Here is a 24376-nt window from a genome sequence, read left to right as displayed (position 1 = left end):
TTACTTTGTGTATAATTGTTAATAATAAAAAACATAAGGCAAAGACAGGAGAGTCAATAACTGAGATACTATGAAAAATCCAGTTGAAGCTCAAGTTAGAAGGAAACCCAGCTTTGAGTACCTGAGTCAGACCTGTAAGTCTAATAGTATAATTACTTTTTCAGCAAAGTACATGGAAGCAGCCTCTACCACATTCACAAAACTTAGGATAACTGTTTAAAAAAAAAAAAACCAAAAAAAACAAACACATACTACAAACTAATAATTTACGAACATGCAGCAGAGACTTGCTCACTTTAATCACCGCTCCCTCCCTGCTGTGAGAATAAATCATTTTATCTGATACAGGACAAGTACAACATTGCACCAATTCTGTGCAACTTCTAGTGAACTGAAGCAAGTATAATGCAAATAACCCATGCTTCCCATGCATTCAGTCTGCCAACTGTACAAAAGAGCACAATCTTTGACTGCAACTCTTTAATTTGCTCCCACAGATTTTATTCTCTGGAAAAAAGCCTATGGGAATTGACAAGCACAGCCGGGCAGTTGAGGCTTTACTAGAGAGAAATATCAGGACAAAATTCTGAACAGAGCTGTCTCATAAAGCATATTAAAACATGACTTTGAGTGCAGCCATGTCTTTCCTTGTCCCACTAAAAAGTGAGTGGGTGCAGACCAAGTTCTTGCACCTCTGCAGAAATACCATAGCTGTGCTCACACCATCTGAGCACCTCCACAAACCATCAGCAGGTGTCAAAACAGCATAAAACCTTGCCAGCTGCCTTCCATGGATAGAGCATGGTCCCACCAGCAGTCCATGTGCTGATTCACCTCATTCAGTTAACACATTGCCAGAGTTAGCTGATCTCTTCAGCAGGAGAAATGAAATCCGTTTCTAACAGGCATTCAGCTAGAGGAAAAGCCTGCACCTTTGACAGCCGCCTCAGAAACAGCTCAAATCCATGCATATACAACAGACCATAGAGAGTTCATCTCCCTAAGCAGAGACACTCATTCTGGGTTGGCACTGTCCCCCACAGTGAAAGGTGAGTTGTTCCACATGGGGAGGGGACAGACCTTCATCCCAGTCACTGGGCATCATCACAGATGTTCAGCCACAAGAGTAGTTCCATGGCCAGCACAGAGGCTACATGACCCCATCCTAGTGCTGTGGGTCTTGGGCAGCAAATGCTAAACCACTGCAAGAACCATCTTCTCCTTCTTCTTCCTCTTCCTCCTCTTCTCCTCAAAATGGTCAGCAGCATCAGCAAAAAATGTCACCTCATCCTTGGCCTCAATCTCCCTTTTCAGGTACTGGAGACCTGCCATGTTGAATCCCAACACATCCTGTAGAGACAGACCAACACCACACTGTTTGACATATCTCAAGCTTGTTAGGGGGCAGAGGGTCCTGCTGCCTGGAGTAGGTGACACTGTGGCCATCCTCTACTGAGAGATTATGAAATCAAGACAGTCCCACAAACTTAAACAATGCAGCATTATTTAAATGAAAGCTCTATCTGAACAGGGGAACAACCAGAACCCAGAGCACGGCCTCTGTTCCCCATATTTCTGTCTTAAGAAGAGCTATAATCCATTCTATTTTCTGAAAGACAAGTTGCTGACAGTTTTCTAAAGTTGCCTCTGGGAAGATACCAGCACAGTCTGTATTATTTGAGAGACCTAGTAGCCCACAGAAAAGCCCAAGAGAAGGAGAGCCGTCCTTTCTGTATGCAGAAACTAGAGAGCCAAAACCCAAACAGATACATCAAAGAAAACCAAAAGTGGAGTGTGTGTGTGATAGCAGGGTCACACTGGTTAGCTTCACAGCAGGAAAAACATGAGGAAAAAAAGAGCCTATTTGCACAGGAAGAAAGTGAGATGGGCTCAGACCCCTACCAACTTTCCCACCAGGCACCATGGACAACCCGCACCCCCATCCATTGGCACATCCTGTTATTCAAGATGCTGGAAAAGGAGAGGTTGTGACACTCACCCGGGCCTCACTGACTCTGCAGATGGTGGTTTTCTTCAAATTCTCTATCACAGTCACCAGCATGTGGTTGCTTGTGATCTGCCCAAAATGTATCCTGGAAATGAAGCAGACAGTGAGCTCTGATGTATGCAACATTGTTCTTAGTGACAGTCAGCCACTCTTCTGAGCCTTTATATTTTCTAGAAAAAGGATTTTTCTTACATTTTCTGTCCTTGGACCAGATTTATAACAGGCATGGGCAGACTCAGCTGAAAAAGCTACTTCCTGAAATTTCTCTTTAACACACAGTAGTTCAAGGGGAAGGTCTCCCTGAGGTACCCTCTGAGAGTGTGGGCCCCACAATCACTCAGTGTCAGTGAGGGGTGCCATTTCAGCCTTGATGCAGGATCTTTCAAACCCATGAGATGGGAAGACCAGGACCAGCAGCCCCATCAGGGCAATGCTAAGCATGTCCACACTACTCTCCATCCTGATCAGTCCATTCCCACACATTGCTGCAACAGGCTTGACACACTTACTGCAGCTGGGGACTGCAGTGATTCGTTATCTCCCACAAAGACCAGATTTTTATTCCTAAAATGGCTTCTCAAGAGCTTCAGAGCCAGAAACAGATGAGAAAGCCCACGTTTTCCCACACACTTATGCTACACATGTTCATGGAAAGCAACAGAGTCTTTGCAGCTCCAAGAGAAGGGGATATTCCCCAGCTCCGTGCTGTCCCAAAGCACTGGCTCACAGCACAGGAGCAAGGAATACCTCTCTGTCACATAACTGGCACAAAGTGAGCTCATGACATGTACCAGCAAGAAGGAAAGGGCAAGCCCACTATGACCAGAGCCCTGTTAGGGCTTCCTCAGGTCCAAGTTCTGCTAGCAATAGCAGCTGTAAGACTAGCAGATCTGTCAGGTGCAAGACTCACTTGAGTAGGAAGAGGAGAGCTCGGCACAGGAGTTCTACCTCTGAGCCCAGGTGAATGTGTTCACTGAAGAGTCTGAGGAGATCGGGGACATAGGAGAAGGGCAGTACCAGGAGAGACTCTTCCAGCTCACTGAGGAGAAAGCAGAGAGACAGGAATGGTGCAAGAAGATTCTGATACAAAAGCTGTGCTGAACACTCCCCACTGCTGATCTGTGACTGCCCACAGGCAAAGCACAGTGCACCTTCATAGACTAGAGCCCATGCAAACATCTTCTGGCACAGGGAGCAGGCACATAAACAATCTTCCCTCCCCAGCATCCCCAAGCTGCTCCTTATGTACACATGCACATCCAAGCAGTCAACCCACATATGCAAGCTTCATCCAGCACTCCTCATGGAAGGAACAATTTTGTTCCCCAACTCTGTGCACGCTCCAAAAAGGCTGCCAGAAATAGTAACTTTCTATTCTCCTGCACTGCCCATGCCCAGCAGTAGAGTCCATGCCAGGACCCCACGTAGCATCAGTCGCGGCAATCCAGTGCTCAGACACAAACCTGTTCAGCAATGAGGCTCTTGCGACTCACCTTGACTTTACCTTCTTGAAAACTTCTAGCACATACGCAGAAGGCTGTAAGAGAAGAAAGACATCAGCTCTGCACATCAAAAAACATTCCAAGACAAACATGTACCTTAAGATCCATTTCATCCAATTAAAAACAGGTAACCACATCTTGTGAGATGGACCGATCAATCTGAACATAACAGATAAAGGAGAAACCCCTTCAGCTCCAATCAGCTGCCAGTCTGGGAAGTTCTCATTCTCCCTCCACAGGATATAAACCCAGCCTTCTCATGATACTCTGAATGGTGAAGATTATTGTGAAAGCATAATTTATATCCAGCCAGCTAAATTATCTCATACTTAGTGGTATGATTCTTGTACAAACTGGATAAAAACTTGGTGAAACAGCTAAATTATACATACAAAACTTTACACAAACTCAATTTCCAGAGGTTTAATTCCTGCTACTCCTGTTTATCTGCTGAAAGTACTTTTGTATCACAAGATACAGAGCTGGGAAGCAGTTAGAAGGAAAACAAAAAGCAGTTTCATCTGACATTGCAACTCTCTTCTCTGTATAAGGAGATTCAACCTAACCTCCCCCACTCCCCAAAGAAAGTGTTTAACTACTAAATCATAGGATTTTGTTCACCCCTGCTCCATCTGTTCATAATTAAAACTGCCCATAGTCACAGAAGAAGGGAGAGAACAGCTCTGGTTATGTGGTTACAGATGTCACACAGGCAGGCACAGGTGAAGGGGACACAGTGAAACAGATTGTCAAGTCACCATTCCAGGGGATGTTCAAGTATTTTGTATAAGATGGCACAACTCCAATGAAATACACTATAGCATGGTAACTGCACCCTCCTAGCAGTAGGGAGATGTGCTCCTCAGGCGCAGGAGGGATCTGAACCAGTTTTCCCATATCCTGGGAAAATACTGTAACCAGCAGCTCAGTCTGTACATGATAAGGTCAAGGCCACCATCAGGGTTATGTGCAAACAATGCCTATGTCTAGCTGTGGTACTTTTATTACACACATGCAAAATGAAAAAAAAGAAGAAGAAAAAAAAAAATCAAAGTGTGTTCATTTTGCAAAAGAGTGCTGAATTTTCATTTCAGGTTGATCCAAACTAATCCTCCCTCCCCAGAGCAACCCAGTGTTTTGGTTCAGCCAGCAAATGAAAACAGACATCCCCATTCCAGTTGAGGATGGCATACAGCTTGTGGCCTGGGCATTTCACTTACTGTAATATTTCCATAGACATGGAGGATGGGATTAACAGGAAGGGGAACCTGAAGACACAGAATGGGTTAAAATGAGGCACATGTGGGTGTACAATGCATATCCCCAGAGAAAATTTTAACCCACAGTAAAAGACAGTTTTTAATCAAAGATCTTCCTGGAATTCCCACACTTCTGCCCTCCCCAGGACCTCACAGAAGGCCTCATCTGCAGCTGCAAGATTAAGCTAGTTCTCAGACAGGTAAGACTAACTCATTTTCCTCCACTTCTTATTTTCACTTCACCTTTCCCACACGTACCACACTCCTGATTTAGCACAAATTCCTGAGATGAAGGCAAAGAACAGGCTAAATGACAGGATGAGTTTGCATGGAGGGTTTTCTCCCAGGGACATAGCTTACATCCTACTGTGACTTCCAACATAAAAATTATTGCAAAGAACACACCACTAGTCATGCCCCAGGACAGAGTGCCATCCTGTTCTCTAAAAGATTTCAGCAAATCTCTGCTGTTTCCAGCTGTCCTGATTTTACGTGCATGCTAGGCCTCTCTGCCAAAATGACAGAGCTGGCAAGATACACTCACACACCTCTGGTGTGGTAAATTCCTCAGTCTTTTACCTCTTTTCCTGCAGCTTTGCATATGGCCTTGTGCTCCTTTAGTTTTGCCATCTCTTCTCTGTACAGCTCAATAGCTTCCATGATCCGCTCAGCCTGTGTGGCACAGAAACAGCACATCAATCACACACAGCAAGCCAAAAAAAAGCAAAAGCTCATGTCCAAATGGACCAATGCAGGGGGAAGCAGATGGGCTGATGTGGAGTGTCACAGGACACGTCTTGCTCGGAAAGGTAACCTTTGTTCCAGACAGTGCTGCTACTCTGAGTAGGTCAGTAGTGTCCTGAAGGAGTCAAACACCACCCACATTCCCCCAGCAGCCCACGGTGCTTTTGGGCAGCTTCACATGCTGCCTTGACATTGAACTGTCCCTCCAGCAAGCAGTACCTCTTTGAGGCACAAGTCAGGGTCAGGCCATTTTGACGATTCAGGCTAAGAATTTCCTCGGTATTTACAACCACACTGTTGAAATCTGGGGCCGTGAAATTATCCACCCCCTACACCTTCCTGGTACTCTTCCCGCCTCAGGCACTTAAGACGTTTCCACCTTCCCAGAGGACTGGACAGTCCCTGGGGGAGAGGCCTGGTGCCTAGACAATATCCTTGTGCTCCTGTGGGCTGCACACAGCAAACCCCATGGGGCAGAGGCAGCACCGCCTGTCCCACACGTGGCAGGCAGCGAAAGCTACAGCCTGAATACTAACAGAAATCTCATGCCTTGCCCCCTGGAGAGATCTCCCCCATTGGCCAGGAAGCAGGACAAGCTGCTCTTGCAAGCTGAGGTGAGTCTGCATCTTCAACTTCACATCTCAAACAGCAGTTCCTCTGAGTTGCTGTCCTTACACCATGGCACAAGTTACTTCTCTTCAAACTGCTGATCCAGCCCTGTGACCCCCCCTTGAGAGACTGATAAGGCAGAAAGCAATGTTGGGGGATCCACACAAACTTACCGCTTTGATCGTCTCAATAGTCTTCTTTCCTGCTAGCCCCGTCTCTCCTTGTGTCTCTCCAGCCACCTACAAAATATAGAGTCTGCAGCTCCTTCCTTCAGTCAGCCGAGGGGCTGATACAGGTATGCCTCCCACCCCCCACACATCCTATCACACTCCATGCTAAGGAAAACATCAACTCCATTACCTAAACTCATCATTTATCTGGGGAAACACAGGACTTCCACATGCACAGCTCTTTTCAGGAATGGAGGCACAGAGCTAACGCTAAGCTCTGGAAGGCAGGTAAGCACAGCCCTTGCTCTGCCAACAGAGGCAGAGTGAGCTCATCAGAGTCAAAACTATCACAATACAACCCAAGCATCCGAGCGGGACGGACCAGGCTCCACACCTGTCCTGCTTAACACGGACCTGCAAGCAGTTGTCAGAAGGCAACCAGTCCTCACTAGGGAGCTGGTGTGGATGTCAGCTGGGGACACAGGAAGAGCAACTGGACAGCAGGGCTTTGGAGTCCCCAGTTACTGTGTAAGCAGTCTGGCCAGCCCTGCACACTCTCTTAAAGAACATCAAATTGTCTGTAGCAAGCACTGGAGTCACCTGCATCACCTGAGGGATCACAGTTTCACCAGCACCTTTCCCAACACACCTCCTAAAGAAAGTAAGTTACCGGTCCCCTCTGACAACTCTTTTACGTCTCTCACAGAAACACTCAAGCCAGACCTATGAAGGAGTCAGACGGACACCCACTCAGATGGTGTTACTCACCACAGGCTGCTCTTCCTTTGCCACAGTCTCCTCATATTCAGCTTCTCTTCGCTGCAGTGAATGAGAAAAAAAAACATATTAACACTGGCAAGCAAGCAGCAAGCAAGAGTAAAAGTCCGTTAGAGTGATTGAGCAAGGGAGCCTGTGGCTTCCTTCACATAAAAACTGCAGACCTTGCAGCCTAGCACAAAAGCCAGGACAATGTAGGCCAAAAATGCAAGTGCAAAACACCTGCTTGTCCCTGTTCCCCACTCTATAGAGAAACCTGGTGTCTTCCAGACAGAAATTAGGGTCACCACTCCAGATGCAGCAGCAGCCCAGACAGCTCACAAAGCTGAGACTGAAAAAAAACAATTCAGCACTAGACGTTCCACCTGGCATGCAGCACAGAAGAAACAAGCCTAGGAAAGTCTGAGAGTTGTCCTAACCAGCAAGATGAAAGAGTCCTGTCTGGCATCTCTCATGTTAACAGGGCCCCATCAGTGTGTAATTCACTACTGATGTATTCATGCCCACCTTGCTACTCAAAGTTGCACCAAAATACACTTTTCTGGCATCAAGAAGGAGCTGTCTCTCATCTGTCTCTCCTGTGACCTCCATCATTCCTAGCATAACAACTACTGGGCATCAAGATGCCACCTATGGGTCACCTCAGCTCTCTGCAGAAGGGCTGGGCCAAAAACCATTTCTTGCAGGTTTCTCATCCATTCCTGCCTCTGCACATGCTGCTACATCCTTCCCCCACTGTGGTTTGAGAACTGCTTTAAGAGAGGGGGACAGAGCCAGACTCCTGTGAAGAATACCATAAAAGAAAGAGACAAGAGTCACAAGTTGTTGCAAGGGAATTTCCAATTGGACATATTGCAGAGGGAAAGAAATGCTTCCATGCCCCAAGGGTGGTTCAGGACTCGAACAGGTGCTCAGAGAGGCTGGGAAATCTCCTTCCTCCAAGATGTTCAAGAATCACCTGGACAGGTCTCTGAGCAATATGATCTAGCATTAGAGTTAGCCTGCTGTGAGCAGGGGATTGGACTAGAGACCTCCAAAGATTCCTTCCCATCCAAATCTTTCTGTGAGTCTACTAGTCCTTGCAATGCAAGCTCAGGAGAAGAAGGGGCCTCTTCCAGCATCCCTGAGCTTTGAGGCGTGCTGCTGAGACAGCATAGACCTCTCACACTTGGAAAAGGGGCAACCAAGACAAACTGCATCTAACAGGATACCCCCAACAGCCATCTGTTGAACCAAAAGCACACTTGAATTGAAGGGAGCCTGTCCAAGATATTAAGAGGTTGCAGCCAACAGACTTGCAGAAAACCACAACTATCAGAGAAAAGCTTGAGAAGGAGAGAAGCAAAGCAGAGAGCAAGTTAGCCAGGTGTCTGCAATGTAGTACAGACAGGAGAGCACCAGTAACATCTGTGGTACTGTCTCCCAACAGCTCAAGGCAACAGTCTCATCACACACAAGATGCTAGTCAACCCTGGGTACTGTAACACCATGCTGTGGTTAGTAATGAGCAAGTCTGCCAAGTGCAGAGCCAGGTCCTTCCACAGAAAAAATAGGGCATCTGCCTGCTGGGAGAAAGCAGGTCTGGGAGTTGTCTTGGGCAGGAAGGATGCAACTCTTACCATCTCCCTCTCCTCTTCCAGGACTAGGGGCTCTCTTGTCCTTTCCCAGAGGCGCAGGGACTTGTCATGGGATGCTGAAACCACATAGTCTCCATTGGGACTGAGGGCCAAGCACCACACCTCCTGGTGATGCCCCTGCACGGTAGGGAGAGGAAGTAAGACATGAACACCCAGCTCCCAGTCCCTGAGAGAAGTGCAGCTCACGTTGGGATAATGCTTCCTTTCAACAGCCTCCAAAACCTCCTACCTCCAGTGTCTGGATATGCTCAAATTTATCTGCATCCCACTGCTTAATCTTGTTGTCCTTCCCAGCTGTGAAGAAGAGATGGGATTTGGCCACAAACTGGAGATACATCACACTGGGGGGGGAAAAAAAAGTGGGGGAGACAGGGACCTCATAACACATGTGTATAGGAGACAGCAGAGTGTCCCAGATCAGCACCCTGTAGCCCTTGTCACCACTTATCTCTGGAGAAATCCCTTCTGACACCAACCTGCACTGTAGCCCCACCTGCCACCATATTATCCCAGGCAGAGTTCACAGAATCACAGAACGGTTGAGATCGGAAGCAGCCGTTAGGGATCATCTAGTCCAATCCCCCTGCTCAAAGCAGGGTCAACTAGAACAGATTGCTCAGGATACTGTCCAGCTGGACTTTGAATATCTCCAAAGATGGTGACTCCACAACCTCTCTGGGCAACCTGCTCCAGTGCTTAACCATCCTCACTGTAAAAATGTTTTTTTTCTTATATTTAAACGGAATTTCTTGTATTTCAATTTGTGCCCATTGCCTCTTATCCTTCCACTGGATACCTCTGAGAAGAGTCTGGCTCCATTTTCTTTACAACCTCCCATCAGGTATTTATAAACATTGATAAGATCTGCCCTGAGTCTTCTCTTCTAGAGGCTAAACAATCCCACATCTCCTAGCCTCTCCTCATGTGACAGATGCTTCAGTCTCTTAATCATCTTCATGACCCTCTACTGGACTCGCTCCAGTATGTCCATGTCCTTCTTGTACTGGGGAATCTAGCCTGGGGCAAACAGCACCATGCGCTGCTGCAGGGTGGGAGCACCCAATGGAGCCGCTGATGTTTAGCACAAAAACCCCACGAGTTCAGCACCTACCAGAAAGCCCTAACCATCTCTGGGCCTGTGGCACACTGCCTGGGACTATCCCTGAAAAGCCCAGCTCATGGGCTCAGTGCTAATATAGGCCACCACACAACCAAGGTAGCCAGAGGCTTACATTCACGCACCTGGGGAACACTAGTGACTTCCCCCCACTCTGTACTGGACAAAAAGGTCATTGCTGGAGCATGAGCCTTTGAAGGGAAGACAGCCCACAGCCCAGAGATGCTTTAGGAGTTGACTGACCTGTCATCATGGGCAAAGAGAGAACGGTGACAGTCTCCAAAATCCAAGCCCCAAATCTTCACGTTCCTGTCAGCAGAACCGGTTGCAATGAGAGCCCCATCCTACAGAGCAAGGCAGAGAGAAGAGGGGTGTGACCAGTCTACAGGCAGCCCCAGGAGGAGTCACAGCTGAACCAGGAACTAAGCAATAGTAAGTGGGCAGATACCTGGCCCCTGAAGCATGCCCTCCTGATCCCTCTGCCTCTTCTCATCAGGGTGGTGTGTGTTTGTGGTACTGCACAGCACCCAGACAGCACCCTTGCTCTTCTTTGAGCTTTTGCAGGCATTTAAGACATTAGCTTAAATCTTGACATTTCTGGCTTCCAAGGAGCCTCATCCCAGGACAATCCAGAAAAAGACACAGCCCAGGAATGAACAGGCATGAAGAGGTCACTCCATCTCAGTGCCTGCTCTCTCCTCCCATCAACAAAGTGATTCAGACCCAACTAAGGCAGTAAGAGTCTGGCCAGTAACTTCAGCAGAGACCAGGCTGCACCTCATAAGATGAGCCAGGATAACCACAGTTTCCACTCCTCACAAAATAACCTGGTCATTCCAGTCACGACCTCCACTCTGTGACCCTTTCCACTGAGCATAGGACTGTGGGATCAGGAGGGGTTTGGCAAGTCCCATCAAGAAAGTGCTGTTAAGTCAACAGCAAGGAGGTGACAAGAAAGCACTGTCCTAGAGGTCCCACTGAGAGCAGGTGGTTCTCACAGTCATCAACATTACCATAATTCCATCTGCAGCCCTAATGGTACTTACATAGGAAATGTCCATGCACAGCACTAGCAGCTTGTGTCCATACAGAGAAAGGAAAAACTGAAGGAGAGGAAAGGCATCTCAGTTAGACACGCTGGGTAGGGATCTGTGAAAACCTCGAGCACCAGGCTAGTCTTCCTCTGTCTCAGAAGCACTGTTCTTCTAGCACTGTGCCCACTCTTGCCCTACAGACGGTTAGCAGCAGGGCCATGCCGGCAGAACTGAGGTCGGGGTGGAAGTACCCCAGCTGAGCGACCTCTGGTGCTGATCATCACTGCCTGTGATGATCAGGATATCTGTATGTGCTGGCCCATCTTGTGTCATTCCCTAACATTCACATACTCATACACAAGTCACAAGACTGCAACACACACTGCTCACAGGGAAGGTTCTCTTTCCCCAGGTTTTGCCTCTGCTATGCCCCATTTAAGAGCCATGTGTGACACTGACCTGTCCCCACCCTCGAGATGCCATACAGCTTTGGAATACTGTCATGCCTGCAGGCTTAGGGTGAACCTTGCCACCTGCAGATTCCCAATGCTTTCCAGATGAAATACAGATTTTCTCCCCAGCATGGGCCAGCCATGGTTCTGTCAGGTTTGTTAGCAAACAGGCACCTGAAATGGGATGCATGGGCTCTCTTTGATTCTTTTTAGTGTTCTGGAATAAATGGGCACTTTCCCCATGTAAACCTCATATTTCAGGCTACAATTACATCAATCCCTGCACAGCATCCCAGCCCATTTGGCTGTGTACCTTGAGTGTGTCAGTGTAGAAAATTTTCACAGTGCAATCCAATAAAGAGACAGCCAGCAGCTTCTGGTTGGGGCTGTACCGCACACAGAGAACATCTTCATCCAGCTGCAAGATGCGCACCTGTTTCAGGGAGAGCCTGGCAAAGATAAAAAAGAATCATTCTTCGATAGGTACAAGACAGAAAGAGGTATGAACACAACTCCCCCATTGCACTCTGGGAACACAAGCTTATTCTAACATGCAGCATCTCCATCCTCATTAAGACTTGAACAAAACAGGATTGAAAACGTGCATGGCACTGCAGGCCAATAGATTTCACTGCTAAATCTACTGCTTAATGAACTGGAGGCCCTGCCTGTGATTAGAGGCTAAATTCACACACAAGGAAGGCACCACGGTGTAACAAGTCCCCTTTTTCAACTAAGCTCAAACCTTCACAAAACAACTCTGAGCTCACACTCTTCTTCACATGTTCTATGCACATGCCATGGGCATTTCTTACAATGCACAGCAAAGGCCAAAGCATCCATCAATGAGAAAGAATACTGAAGCTGAATGCAGCCTAGAAAGGTTTCTTTTCTCACCTTTTTTGAATGCTGCTTTCATCCTTCACAAGCTCAAACTCCCAGAACTTGACACATTTATCAGCACCTCCTGTCACAAAGCCACGCTGCAGAGGAAAATGAATGAAAGTAGAAATGAAATGAATGAAAGTAAAACCAAAAACAGTTTCACTATAGCCCAGAAAAGTCTTACACTCAAGGAAATGCCAACATACAAGGAGGTTTTTGAAATGCTCTACATTCTCACAGTGTAAATGGTTAAGAGAGCATCACAAGGAGCACTTGTTCTGGTTGGAGCATGCATTGCCTGTTGGCTGAGCAACAGCCACACCAATTTCAAAAACTCTGAGAGGCAGGTCGGAGTCAAAGACTCCAAATGTACATCAAGACATGGGCTGAAACTTTGGGACTGAAAGCAGTCATCTCAGTTGCAGATAATGAAGTGCATGTGTTTAGTGGGTAAGCTGACACCCTCATTGCTCCTGGCTCACACACACCACCACCCAAGAGCAGCCTGCTAAAGGAACCACAGCTCAGCCAAGCACTTTTATGTCAAGAACAAGCATAAAAACTGTCCAGTATGTTTTAATTGGTGGAGTAAATGAATCCCAGGCAGGTTATTAGTAGCTACGGTTTTGATTCCACTAAAAACAACACTGCGGCTTCTAGCACAACATGACCACCTAACAAAAATAAGAAAGGCACACAACAAACAGAAGGGGATGTTGATAGTAACTACTGTAATATGAACCAGATTGTGGTAATGGAGAAAAACTGATAAAGGGAGTAAAAAGACACAAGCCGATTTCTACAGCTTGGGGTAGTTTAGACCACACGGAGTGAGTGAGTGAGTGTGTGCATGTAAAACAGGAATGTAAAAGTCTTTACAGTAGTATTGACCTATTTCTAGGGGGAAGTATGAGAACTATTAGTTAGCAACACTCAGAAAGTGTGTGGGTTCAGTAAACATTTCTGATCTGTTGTGACTAAGGAAAAGCCATGTACCATAATCACATCACAAGTGATGAAACACCGCTCCAAAAACTCATAAGGCTGCCAAAAAGCAGCTACCTATGTCAGACATTTCTAAATCAATGGTTCAGATCCTCTGGCATTCTCTAAATCATTAATGTTGATTCTCAGCAATTTTGAAACACTGGGGGAAATCCTGGAGAAAAATAATATAACACCATAATTCAGAAAGAATAAACAGGTAGACCTGGTAACTATGAGCATGGTCCTGTAAAGAAGGAACAGGCAGCTGCAGCTTCCATCAGACAAAGGAGGTGAACTGAATATCAATACACACAAGCTTATGGAAAATTAACTTTACAGGAATTATCCTGTAAGATTAAAGCTGCAGTTGATAATGGTAACAGTGCTGCTTATGCAAGGCATACCTCTTGGTCTTGCACTACATTTTGAGTAGAGTACATACTATATGGATTTGAGACCTGTTAGCAGGTCTTTAAGGTTCATTTTAAATGAGAAATACCTAATAACTTGACACTATGCTGCTTACAGATTTTATCTGTGACATGGGAGAAAGCTAAAATTAACAGTAAGAAAGCATGCAGGCAACACAAGGATGACTGGGAAAGTAACCAAGGAAATGGATCTCTCTATAATGGCACTTAGCTATCCAAACCACCTGATGAAAAGGGCACAAAGAAAGACAGCCAAAACATTAACTTATTTGCTTAGGAGCCAACAACCTAAGAGCCACATGCACACCTTCTCCTGTGAAGTAGCGCCCAAAAATCGGCTGGGGGCAGGGGCACAGTGGATTATTAGCTGACTGCACATTCTCACTGCAGAGCTGGATCAAAAGTGCTAAATAGGTGCTTGGCTGGATTCAAAAACTGATGGTGCATTTGGCACTGCTGTAACTCCTACAACATAGTGCATCTAGCTCCTGGGTCCACCAGCCAAAAAAGGTGCCAGTAACTTTAAAAGATCACAGCAATGATTACAAGTCTGGAAAACGCATCCTGCTGGGACACACATGAGAAGTTCAACAGCAGTATCAGATAGATGGGAGAGTGATTTGGTCACACTCAACAAGAGTGCAAGGCGAACAAAAAACACTATGTTAACAGGATTTTTAATCCAACAAAGGTACCAACAGATCCAATGAGTGTGAGTTAAAGTTCAGCAAGTTGAAACTACAAAGAAACAGAAAATTTTACAAGGAGGATAATCAGCCACTGGAACAGGTTACAAAGGGCTGAAGGTCTCCACAGCTGGAACACACTCATGAAATACACGCTGCTGCACGCACAGACTCCGCTGGGGAAGTCCAAGTGCTCTCAATCATGCAGAAGTCAGATTAGGTGTTGAGGATGGCAACATTCAGCCCAAAGGCTCATTGTGATGTGCCACACAAGACCAGAGAGATATTTCAAACTTCTGCATATATCCACTTCTGCATATATCTTAAATACTACCAACTGCATCTTCTGCCTCCCGGGATGAGGGGTTCCCATGCTCCCATCAGTAGTACAAACACAGTACTACAGGAAAGAGCTACACAGATGAGCAACAGGTCATGCTTAGAAGGCTGGATGAGTTACCTGGTCTGGCGAAAGAGCAATGGACCACACCGCCCCATCATGAGCAGCAAGTGTCTCCATCAGACTCCCAGAAGCCAGGTCATACAGCTGCAGCTTCCCTGTCTGGGGGAAAGATATCAGATGGAACAAATCAGCCCCTCCACTTTCACAACACACTCCAGAACAGCTTATGGAACATTAATCAGATCTGCAAACACACCTGAGCTTCAGGCTATGGGGGCCTCTCAGAAACAGCAAAGGGAAGAACAGCTCAAAGCAGAACCCAGAGACAGAAGGTCTGAGCTAGCAAAGATGAGACTCCCACACTGTCTAGGCAGCCATACGTAATGCAACAAGGAAGCTCCAAGGGCAGAGGAGAGCTCAGAGCAAACAATCGCAGACTGCCCAGTACACAGGAGGAGCCACAGCAGGGCCCTACTGACAGCCAGGATGAGCCCCTGCTGCATTTGCGGGCTCTGTATAGAAGTCACTTCTGATCAGCACCAGCCTCTGCCCTCCCAGACCTCGATAGCTCCTAGCAGGAGAGCATCCCTGCCACCCATCTCCTGAGCAGCCAACTTAGATGATCTGTTACACACAGATGTTAGATGTCTGTTACACACAGATGGCCAAACTCCTCAGCTACATCAGGGACTTCCCAAAGCTCTCCTCAGCTGTCCAGCTCAAGCCATAGGAACTACACTAAGGGCCTGGGAACAGAACAGATACTGTCAGAGAGGTTTTTATCCCTAAAACAAGACTGCTCCAGATCAGAAGATGCAATGCATTTTCAGTAAGGCTGGCTTAATGACATTTGCAGAACATACTTGCGCACAGTCTGCAGCAGCAGCAAGGACACTCTTTACCTTAGTGCCAATGATGACCTGTCGATCTCCAGGCACAAAGAGCGAGCAGAGCGCGTACTCACACTCCATTGTTCGGATGCACTGCAAAGTTGATCTGTGGACAAAGGCAGAGTCCAAAACTTCTCATCACATATAAAATCTAGCCCACTAAGCTCAACATGTTCCAAAGCTGTCTTTCAGAGCAAATAGCCTCTCCTCTTTCTTTTCACCTGGGGCCAGAAGGCACAGCATTGCCATCCCACAGCCCAGCAGGCCACTCTAAATGCTAACCAGCATTACTGCTGACATTTTCCATGAAAACAGGCTGTCATCACATAGTCAGCTCTCATGATTTATTCCTGTTATGAGCAAGGACAGAGACCCTGTTATCAAACAGTAATTCCTCCCATTCTGGAGAGGAGGGAGGAGTTTGAGATAGCACTCCCAAAGGAAACAGAGCTTGAAATCAGCAGCACTCAGGAAACTCTGGGACAACACTAGACCAAAACAGCAGCCTATCCAGTCTAACACTAGATCCTTTAGAGAAGATGCCAAGAAACACAAACGTTCCCTAAAGAACAGGCAGTAGCTACTGCTTAGCCTAACAGTTGGTACCTCTTATTAAAAAGAAAAACAACCCCAAATGCATACCGTTATGTGTGCTCTCTGTGTTCAGAGATTTGTCTTTCTGTGCCTGCCACTAAACTTAGACTCAGTGCTGCTTTATGACATCAAATTCCATAATTAATCGGGCAGTTTTAGCTCCCTGGCTTCTCAGTTTCCATATCCAGGAAAGGGAGAAAACATAGCATCCCATGTACCTCCTCTACTTCATTCACTATTTTATATCTCTCCATCATTCCCTCTTCCTTATCACTGCCTCTGTGAACAAAGCATCCCTGAGTTCTGGAAACGGTCACACATAGGACAGGGGGACTGACACAATGGGACTACAGACCTGTTCCAAATCTTTACAGACTCTGCAGCTGCTGAGAGAATTGCAATGTTGTCAGAGCTAAAAGCCAACGTCCTGACATCACTGCGGTGGCCTCCAATGGTTATCTTAGATGTACGGACAGCCTGTGGGACTTGCGCTGACAGGTTCAGGTTGTATGACTCAATGATGTTGTTCTGGAGCAGCAATACAATCTTCAGCTCTCCTTTTGGAGAGAGAATCAAGTCAAACGACCTGTTTGATTAAACAAAGTCAGAGCTGTAGTTAGGGTCAATAAGACAAAACGTAGGAGGAATCAAACAGCAAGGATGAGGGAGCAAGCAGAAGTGAGCCAGTGCACACTAAGCCATTATACAAAGGCATTGCTTGTGGAAGTGTGGATGGACCAGCAGCTCATGGTAGGCCTCTCCCCAGCTCCAAGTTGAACAGATGTCAAGGAGGAAACTTCTTCTATCTCCTGCCTGTAATGAGCTGTGCCCAGCCCTTCCCAAGTAGCTGCATAACCACAGCCCAGCCACTACAACAGGGCTTTCCACTCACTTGATTTTAGCAGAAGCTCTGATATTAGTGACCCGCTGAATCTCCTCCTGCAGGCTCAGCTCCCCACTCCCTTCAGGTTCTTCAACAGACTTCTGCCTAGAAACATCAGTTAAGGGAGAAGATTCAAATAACTTGGCATAGTCACCATAGACTAATACAGGTATAGAAATTAATATAAGGGCAACACTTAGCCTGCTGAAATCAACTGCCCCCTTATCCAGCAGTGCTGCCTGTGTTTAAGAACTGGGTGAGACAGTGAAGCTCATGCCAGTATGCAGACTAGTCAGAGACAAACTGTCCCAAAAAGGCAGCCTCCTCTGGAACAGAACTGCACAAAGTCACTTGACAAAGTACTTGAACAAAGGCACATCATAAAGATGGATACAAAACAGACAGCAGAAAGCTCCATTCAAGTGGGACATCAGGCTCTGCTCATCTGCCATCACCCTTCTCTCTCCAAAAGTCCTCAGCTGCTGCCAAAGTACAACTCCAGAATGACCTGGTCTATGCTTCAGTTTCAGATCTCTCCCAGAGAGCTGTTGGAGGCACCTGTTAAGTGCCAGGATACCCAGAGAGACACTTGATACAAAGTAGCCATGTAATAAAGCTCTCACTGGTATCCTTGCCTGCTGTAAAACAGGACATGAGGTGTCAAGGTCACTTTGACTTTTCAGATGAAACTCTCATCCCTGAACTTCCTATGAGGTACTTTGTTCACTTCATGCAGCAAGTAGTGTAAATATAAAAGTCAAACACAAGTGAGCAGCTCTGCAAAATGCATTTTCTAGCCATTCCCTTGCACATTAGCTTTTTTTTTCAGGGAAGAGACTGAGAAGGAAAAATATTTCCTTACAGTCTCTAGGAGCAGAGAAGTGTTGTTCAAACAAGCACAAAGAATGCACAGGAACAGCGCACCCACAATGCAGCCGCTACCAGACAGAATGGCCAGTGACATGGAGTTCAACCCCTGTGTCATGCTGCTCAAGGGGTTTGCTGACAGTTCTCAGGACACAGAGAGCATCTAAGCACACCCAGAAGACTGCTTACTTGGCTTTTTGCTTTGCTTTCTTCATTTTCTTTTCCAATTTCTTTTGGATTTCCTCTTCAGAAAGAACAGAGAACACTTCCAGCACAGCATCTGTTCCCTAGAAACAGGGCAAACAGTCACAGGCTGGCGCTTGAAGAGATTAACCAAGGTCTCTGACAGCCTCCTCTGTGATTCACTAGCAGAGCCCTCCATTACTTACATGACAGGCCAAAATTTTGCCTGTTCGGTCTGTGGCAAGAGTAACTATTCGGTCTCTCCCTTCCCGCATGATGGATCCAACTTTGCTGCACTTCAGGAGGCGCTATAGGGAAAACAAGGAGAAGAACATTGGTCTGGAACGTCAAGTGATCTTAAGCAAACTGAGAAGTGTGCTAGGAAGGGAAGTCAGGAGAAGAAAAGGCGGAAATGAACCTACAGGATCCTGGTAGAACAGCTAGCAAGAATAATCTAGCAACAAAATAAGCTTTTATATGACCTACAGGTTTACCTCCTTATATTTCTTGCATTTTAACTGAAAATTATCATTGGCAATCTCAATGAAGAGCCAGTGGTAAACCATAACCATCTAAGAGACATGGCTGAATTTGCATGCTACAAAGGCAACAGAGCTTAGTTGCGCTGTCAGAGGAGGCAGAACCAAGGTGGAGAACAAACACTTTTAAACTGGCGACCGAAGGGACAAGAATCCTCTGAAAAGAGGAAGTGGGGAAAAATATTTAATAAAGTCAGATATCTACCATAATTACAAGCAGTCTGAAATCTAAGGAGGATCCCAAAAATCTCCCCCAGAAAGAGAGATTCAAGAAAGTCTCCACCAGCAGCACAAATGGGAATGGCTTCCCACTATGGGATATGAAACCATACATAGTAATGGTGCCACTCTGACCTCTCAGTTTCCATTACTGAATCGCAAAAATGAGCATCAACACTGAACTGAGCAGTTGCCAACCAGCTAGTGATGATTTTATTCCCTTGTTGTTTAACAAAAGAGGTCCATTAGCTGTCAAACTTTAAACACCTACTAGTCTCCCCATGCAGAGGGCAAAAATAAAGCTTTCAGTGGATAATAACAACATCTGCACATGTTTCAGCACAGGTATTTCCGCTGATGTTCTGCAGGCAGATGGGGAAGCAACTACTGCTGAGGAAAATGTTATAAAGCACGACAGAAACAAGCATATTTTTACCAGTACGCTAAACATGATACTCAGGGCATAAACTCAGTACAGAGCAGCAACATGTGAACAGCTCTCAAATGCCTACTGGCTCTGCAAGCATCACCATACAGATGGGTTTAGATACACCTTCCCATGGCCAGTGTGGAAAACAGAGCTTACCTCCTCAGGACACTCATCCAGCTCTAGGGTCTCATCTTCTCCAGTGTCGTCTTCTGCTCCAAGTGAAGACCCTTTGCTTTTCTTGGATTCTGGCTCATCAGGGTCTTTGACCTGTTCATGGACAAAAAAATCCATAAGGAATACCTTAAACCACAAGAGCTAGGTTGTTCTCGTTCTTGTCTCACCCACTCACACTTCATTTCCCCAGAAGAACAAGTGGTTAGTCTACACTGCAACAAAAAAGTGGCCTACAGCATGCCTGTAAGCACCAAACCCTTATCATCCACCCACAGAACTGTCTTTTCTAGCTGTAACCTTCTATCAGGAAGACCTGAGCATGCTCTGGAAATCTTGTCCCACAGAGCTTGCAAGTGAAGCTGCAAGCAAAAAAATATGGAAAATAGCAAAGTCTATCCTAAAAGCAGTTTCTGGACCCCTCAGACAGCAAAGACTCTTTGGCTCTGTTTCCCAGAAAGTCACTCATATTTGATGTATTCCAGTCCCACGTTAGCCCAAAGCCAAGCAGCTTGGCAAGATTGTGAAGGGTTACAGAGGGAACAGTCTTACCTCCTGGATGTAAGTGATATCCCACACCCTTAGCTCACTGTCAGCAGTCCCAGTGATCAGACGCTTCTCTTCTGACACCAAAGCTAGCCCCCAAACCTGTCCAGAGGCACAATTTGAGAAATTGGTTCAAGGCTGCTTCCCCTATCTTAACAATACCAGAGCATCTTTAATTTATTTATTTAAATCAAACTGAAAGAGACTGTATCTAGCTAGCATCTCCACCACGGACATCTGTACTAGAATCGCCGCTCACTGCATAGGTGTGAAAGTTCCTGGGAACTTTGGAGAATTCTCATTTGCTCACTTAAAGCTTAATAAACAAGCAAAAATACATCACAGTTCAGTTTACAACCCCTGAGAGCACAGTAAGCACAAAGCAAGCCATGACATGCAGTCCAAAGTCCTTCCATCCCTCTCTGCATATCCTCTTTACCTCCGTACGGTGTCCAACCAGAGTTTTGAAGCAGTGCTGCGTGTCCAAGTCCCACCATTTCACCAATGTATCTTTGCCACTGGAAGGAAAAAAAACCTCAGGACATAAGGGAAGACTCATAGCTGCTTTCATGTAATACTATGTGCTTAGAAAAGGGAAGGAAATACAAAAATCTAAAACATGCTGCAACATATCACAGACGAACTGCTCAGATTAGGAACACATCAAGTTTCACAAGCTATGCAAGGACAAAAGAATAAGCAATACGGAGATGCTGCAAAAAACATATCTGGCAATTCATTAAAAAGTGCTTTACCTCTGGGTTCAACTGCAAGCCATGATATCACAAGGCCCCTTTTCTAGCTTATTTAAAATGAGAGCAATAAGCACAAAACGCTGGTCAAATTCCAAAGCTGCCTCTGAACCCCGCCAATGCTCTCAACCCGTGCATCAACCCTTTTCTACACACCCATGCAATCTGTGCATTGACCAGGCTAAAAGAGAAGCAGCTGCAATCATTTTGGACAATGATTTGGAGCTGCTCCACACCTAATGGAGAATAAGAGCCATTTTATTGCTTCTTCAAAGCCTCCATAAGGCTAGGCCTCCTTTAGAACATACGTTTCTGGCTATATTATGCTACCCTAATGCTACAAGAGTACCAGAGAGGAGTAATTTGAACAGTCATTCAGATCCTTTCTGTACACCCTATAATAATTAACGCTTTCTAATTTTTGATAACTTTGTTAGAGTCTAATTTCCCTAATAAACTTCAACTAAATGAAAAAATCTAATTTGTTGTTCCATTATTAAGTCCACTCAGGACAAAAAAAAAAAATCTGATTGCAAGTGATATTATTGTTAATACTTTTTTTTGTTACATTTCATCACAAAGGAGTCAAAGGTACTTGTTAATTGTACAGATGAAAGTCAGGCAAAAAATTCTGTACACAGAAGAGTGCATTAAGTTGCTCAGGCAAAACACACTATTATCCTCACAGCAAAGAGAGGCCTGTCTGCTGAAAAAACAACCTGAAGTAAGGAAGCAAAACTTTGCACCTCCAGAAAATTATGGTAACGTCTCCACTCTGTTAATAAAAGGATACAGAGGCAATCCTTATCTCAGTTTAGCTACTGAGAGATTGGGAAGCATTCCTAAAGCTGGTCTAGGAAGACTTGAAATTGCATTAGAAAACACATACCATCTACCAACCTACCAAAAGACCACTTTTTCCACTAAAAAAAAAAAGAGAGCCTTCTAGTTTTACACTGAACTGATTACATGCACTTTTAAGCTTTTAGGTGACATTAATAAATAAACAATTACTGAAAGATATTTGAGCAAGACTATCTCCTGTCAACCAGTAATTAATAAAGAGATACAGTCAACTCCCAACTGGTATTAGATAATTAAAAACCAACTCAACAAAACATCTATCATCTTTTAATTAATTCCTATAATTACTATCTATTATAGGAAGCAATTTTCCTGTTACATTGCTGGGTGAATTACACATATTACACATAGAAGATAAACCTACTGGTGTAGGTGTTATTCACCATTACAATAATTTTAAGTGCTATATTTAACAGGAAATTCCAAACTCTCCCAAACACTACTTTTTGGTATAGCCATTTCCCTTTTACTTAACACACTTGGATTCAGGCACCGGATTTATGAAATATGTGGATGTGCCAAAATCATATTTTAAGATGCTAGTGAGTCAGAGATACCATTACTGCATTACAGTATAATATGGGCCTCATATAGAACAAGATCACTCTTTTGAATAAGGCAAGTACAGTGAGACCTGTGAGCTTGGAAGGAAAATACAAATGGCTATCACCCCTGGGATATACAAAATGCAAGGAAAACCATGCCTGCTTTTCTGGTTTACCACTGCACTTGGCCTGGCTCACCTGGTAACCAGCAGGTTCTTCTCCTTCAGGAACAGGACTTGTGTGACTGCATCCTTGTGCCCTTTCAGCCGATACAAACCGCTCTCATTGATGACATCCCACACGATGACATCTGTGTCCTGCAACAGACAAGGTGTCTCCAAGGGACTGGCATTTGTCTCTGCAAAATGTCTACCCTCTGCAATGAGACTGAAAAGCCTACCTGAGAGCTTCCTCCCCCAGAATTTGAATGTTAGCAATGACTGATTTAAGTGACATTCTTTCCCTTCATGCGCATTTAGAGCAATAAACGCACCTCAGACCTGGCTTGACCCACTTGTGCTATGCCTGATCCCATAATCTTCTCCACCCACAATGGCTCTGCCAGTGCCCCCTCCTGACCTGCAACACCCCCTGCTCTCCCAGCCCTGAGCTCCCCAGCCCCAGCGTTGTCCTGCAGGCCTAACTCCTCCCACTGCCATCCTCTGGCTACATAACCCACTTTAAATACCAAACGTATTCCTGCAGATCAACTTTCTCCACAGAGCATTCCCATCTATGAAAGGGCTGTCCTCTAGATGTGACTTCAAGCAACCCTCACCTTTGAGCCAGACACCAGCCGGCCCCCCAGCTGGTCATACTTCAGGGCTGTCACTGCAGCCTTGTGTCCATTGAAAGTGACATTTGCTTCTCCACTTAGGAGGCTGAAGACACGGATTGATCCATCTTCATACCCAACAGCCAAGTGCAACCCATCTGGAGAAGGGCAGAGACAACTGACCTCCTGCTTGAGACCCTTAAGAATAAGGACCTGCAATTTTAAGGATATGAAACATATATTGTATTGATAAACGATGTGTCAGAGCCCAACAGACTTACACAGCAGAAAGAATGTATTCTGCTCACCTACTGAACTCCCCACTGAGAGCTTCTGCTGCCTATAAGTTCATTTCTCAGGTCCCTGTGCTGAATAAAGTGTCATCAGCCCCACTTTACAAGGCAGACAGCAGCTACAATGGAAGTAATTTCCCATAACCAAACAGGAAACTGTCACAGAGTGCAGCCTGGAACCCAGGAGCTCTCTTGCCCTGCATTTTAACTATCAGAGAGCAAGAACCTTTGTTCAAAAACCTGAAAGCTTCTCACTGACCCATTCCCTCCCACTTGGCCTCCTTTTCTCAGGTATAGGACAGAGCCACTTTTCCACAGACCGCACAAGAGCCCAAGAACTCTAAAAACATCCCCAAAACATCATGCCAGTAGTCACCACTCTAGCGACTGCTAAAGCAAATCCTGAATTTGGCTGGTAGTGGACAGGAGGACTTACGATTTCAGAATGTGACAGGAAGAAACACCAGGCAAAAGCCTACAACGCTACAGCTCACAAACTCTCCCAGACACGAGGGTCGCACCGGAAGCCTAGCTCCACAGGTTACATATCAGATGAAATGCAGCTTCCTTGGCACCCTTGTTTCATCCCAGAACTTGAAACGGGTTTTGCCAGCTCTCACCTTCTCGCCTTTCCGCGTGTCCCACACGAAGACGTGCTCGCAGGCCGGCACAGCCACGCAGCGGCCCCGCTCGCCGCGCAGCGCCACGAAGGCCGCGTTGCCCCTGGCGCTGGCCACCAGCCCGAAGAGCGCGGCCGGCCCGTAGCGCAGGTACTGCTTGGTGAGGCCCATGGCGGCCCGCGGCGGGCGGGACAGGGCCGCGGGGCAGAGGGAGAAGGCCCTAAGGAGACCGCGGCTCCGAGCAGCCCCCGCGCGATCGTTACAGCCGGAGGGCGGGGGGGGAGGGGGGACAACGGCCGCGACGCCTCAGAGCGAGCCTCTCCGCGACCTTGTCGCACCCCGGGGCCCTTCCCCTCCCGCGGCACCGACGCCGCGGCACCTCGGGCTGCCCCGGCCACCCCCACCGGCGGCAGGGAGCAACGACCGCCCGCGCCGGCCCCGCCGCTGCACCGGGCGCCGCCGCTCACCGCGCGCCGCACGTGGCCGCTACCGCGCGGGCGCCCC

General features: G+C 46.4%; 1 protein-coding gene across 1 annotated transcript; it reads right to left on the bottom strand.

Annotated features, from left to right (window-relative positions):
* Positions 1-24144, bottom strand: WDR3 (WD repeat domain 3). Its single transcript, XM_067302472.1, has 26 exons — positions 23873-24144; positions 22963-23172; positions 22383-22501; positions 20463-20541; positions 20030-20125; positions 19463-19573; positions 18325-18426; positions 18125-18222; positions 17078-17173; positions 16541-16771; positions 15604-15697; positions 14759-14860; positions 12207-12292; positions 11623-11758; positions 10870-10926; positions 10067-10167; positions 8936-9047; positions 8689-8823; positions 7061-7111; positions 6296-6361; positions 5349-5441; positions 4731-4778; positions 3502-3545; positions 2919-3047; positions 2000-2093; positions 1-1350 (listed from the first exon to the last, which is right to left on the bottom strand). Exons 1-26 carry the CDS (start codon positions 24041-24043, stop codon positions 1195-1197), a joined length of 2817 nt encoding a protein of 938 aa, XP_067158573.1. The 5' UTR covers positions 24044-24144; the 3' UTR covers positions 1-1194.
* Between the last annotated feature and the right edge of the window lie 232 nt (positions 24145-24376).

This window comes from Apteryx mantelli, chromosome 1 (genome assembly GCF_036417845.1).
Source record: "Apteryx mantelli isolate bAptMan1 chromosome 1, bAptMan1.hap1, whole genome shotgun sequence".
Lineage (NCBI taxonomy): Eukaryota > Metazoa > Chordata > Aves > Apterygiformes > Apterygidae > Apteryx > Apteryx mantelli.
This window is presented reverse-complemented; position numbering and strand designations above follow the sequence as displayed.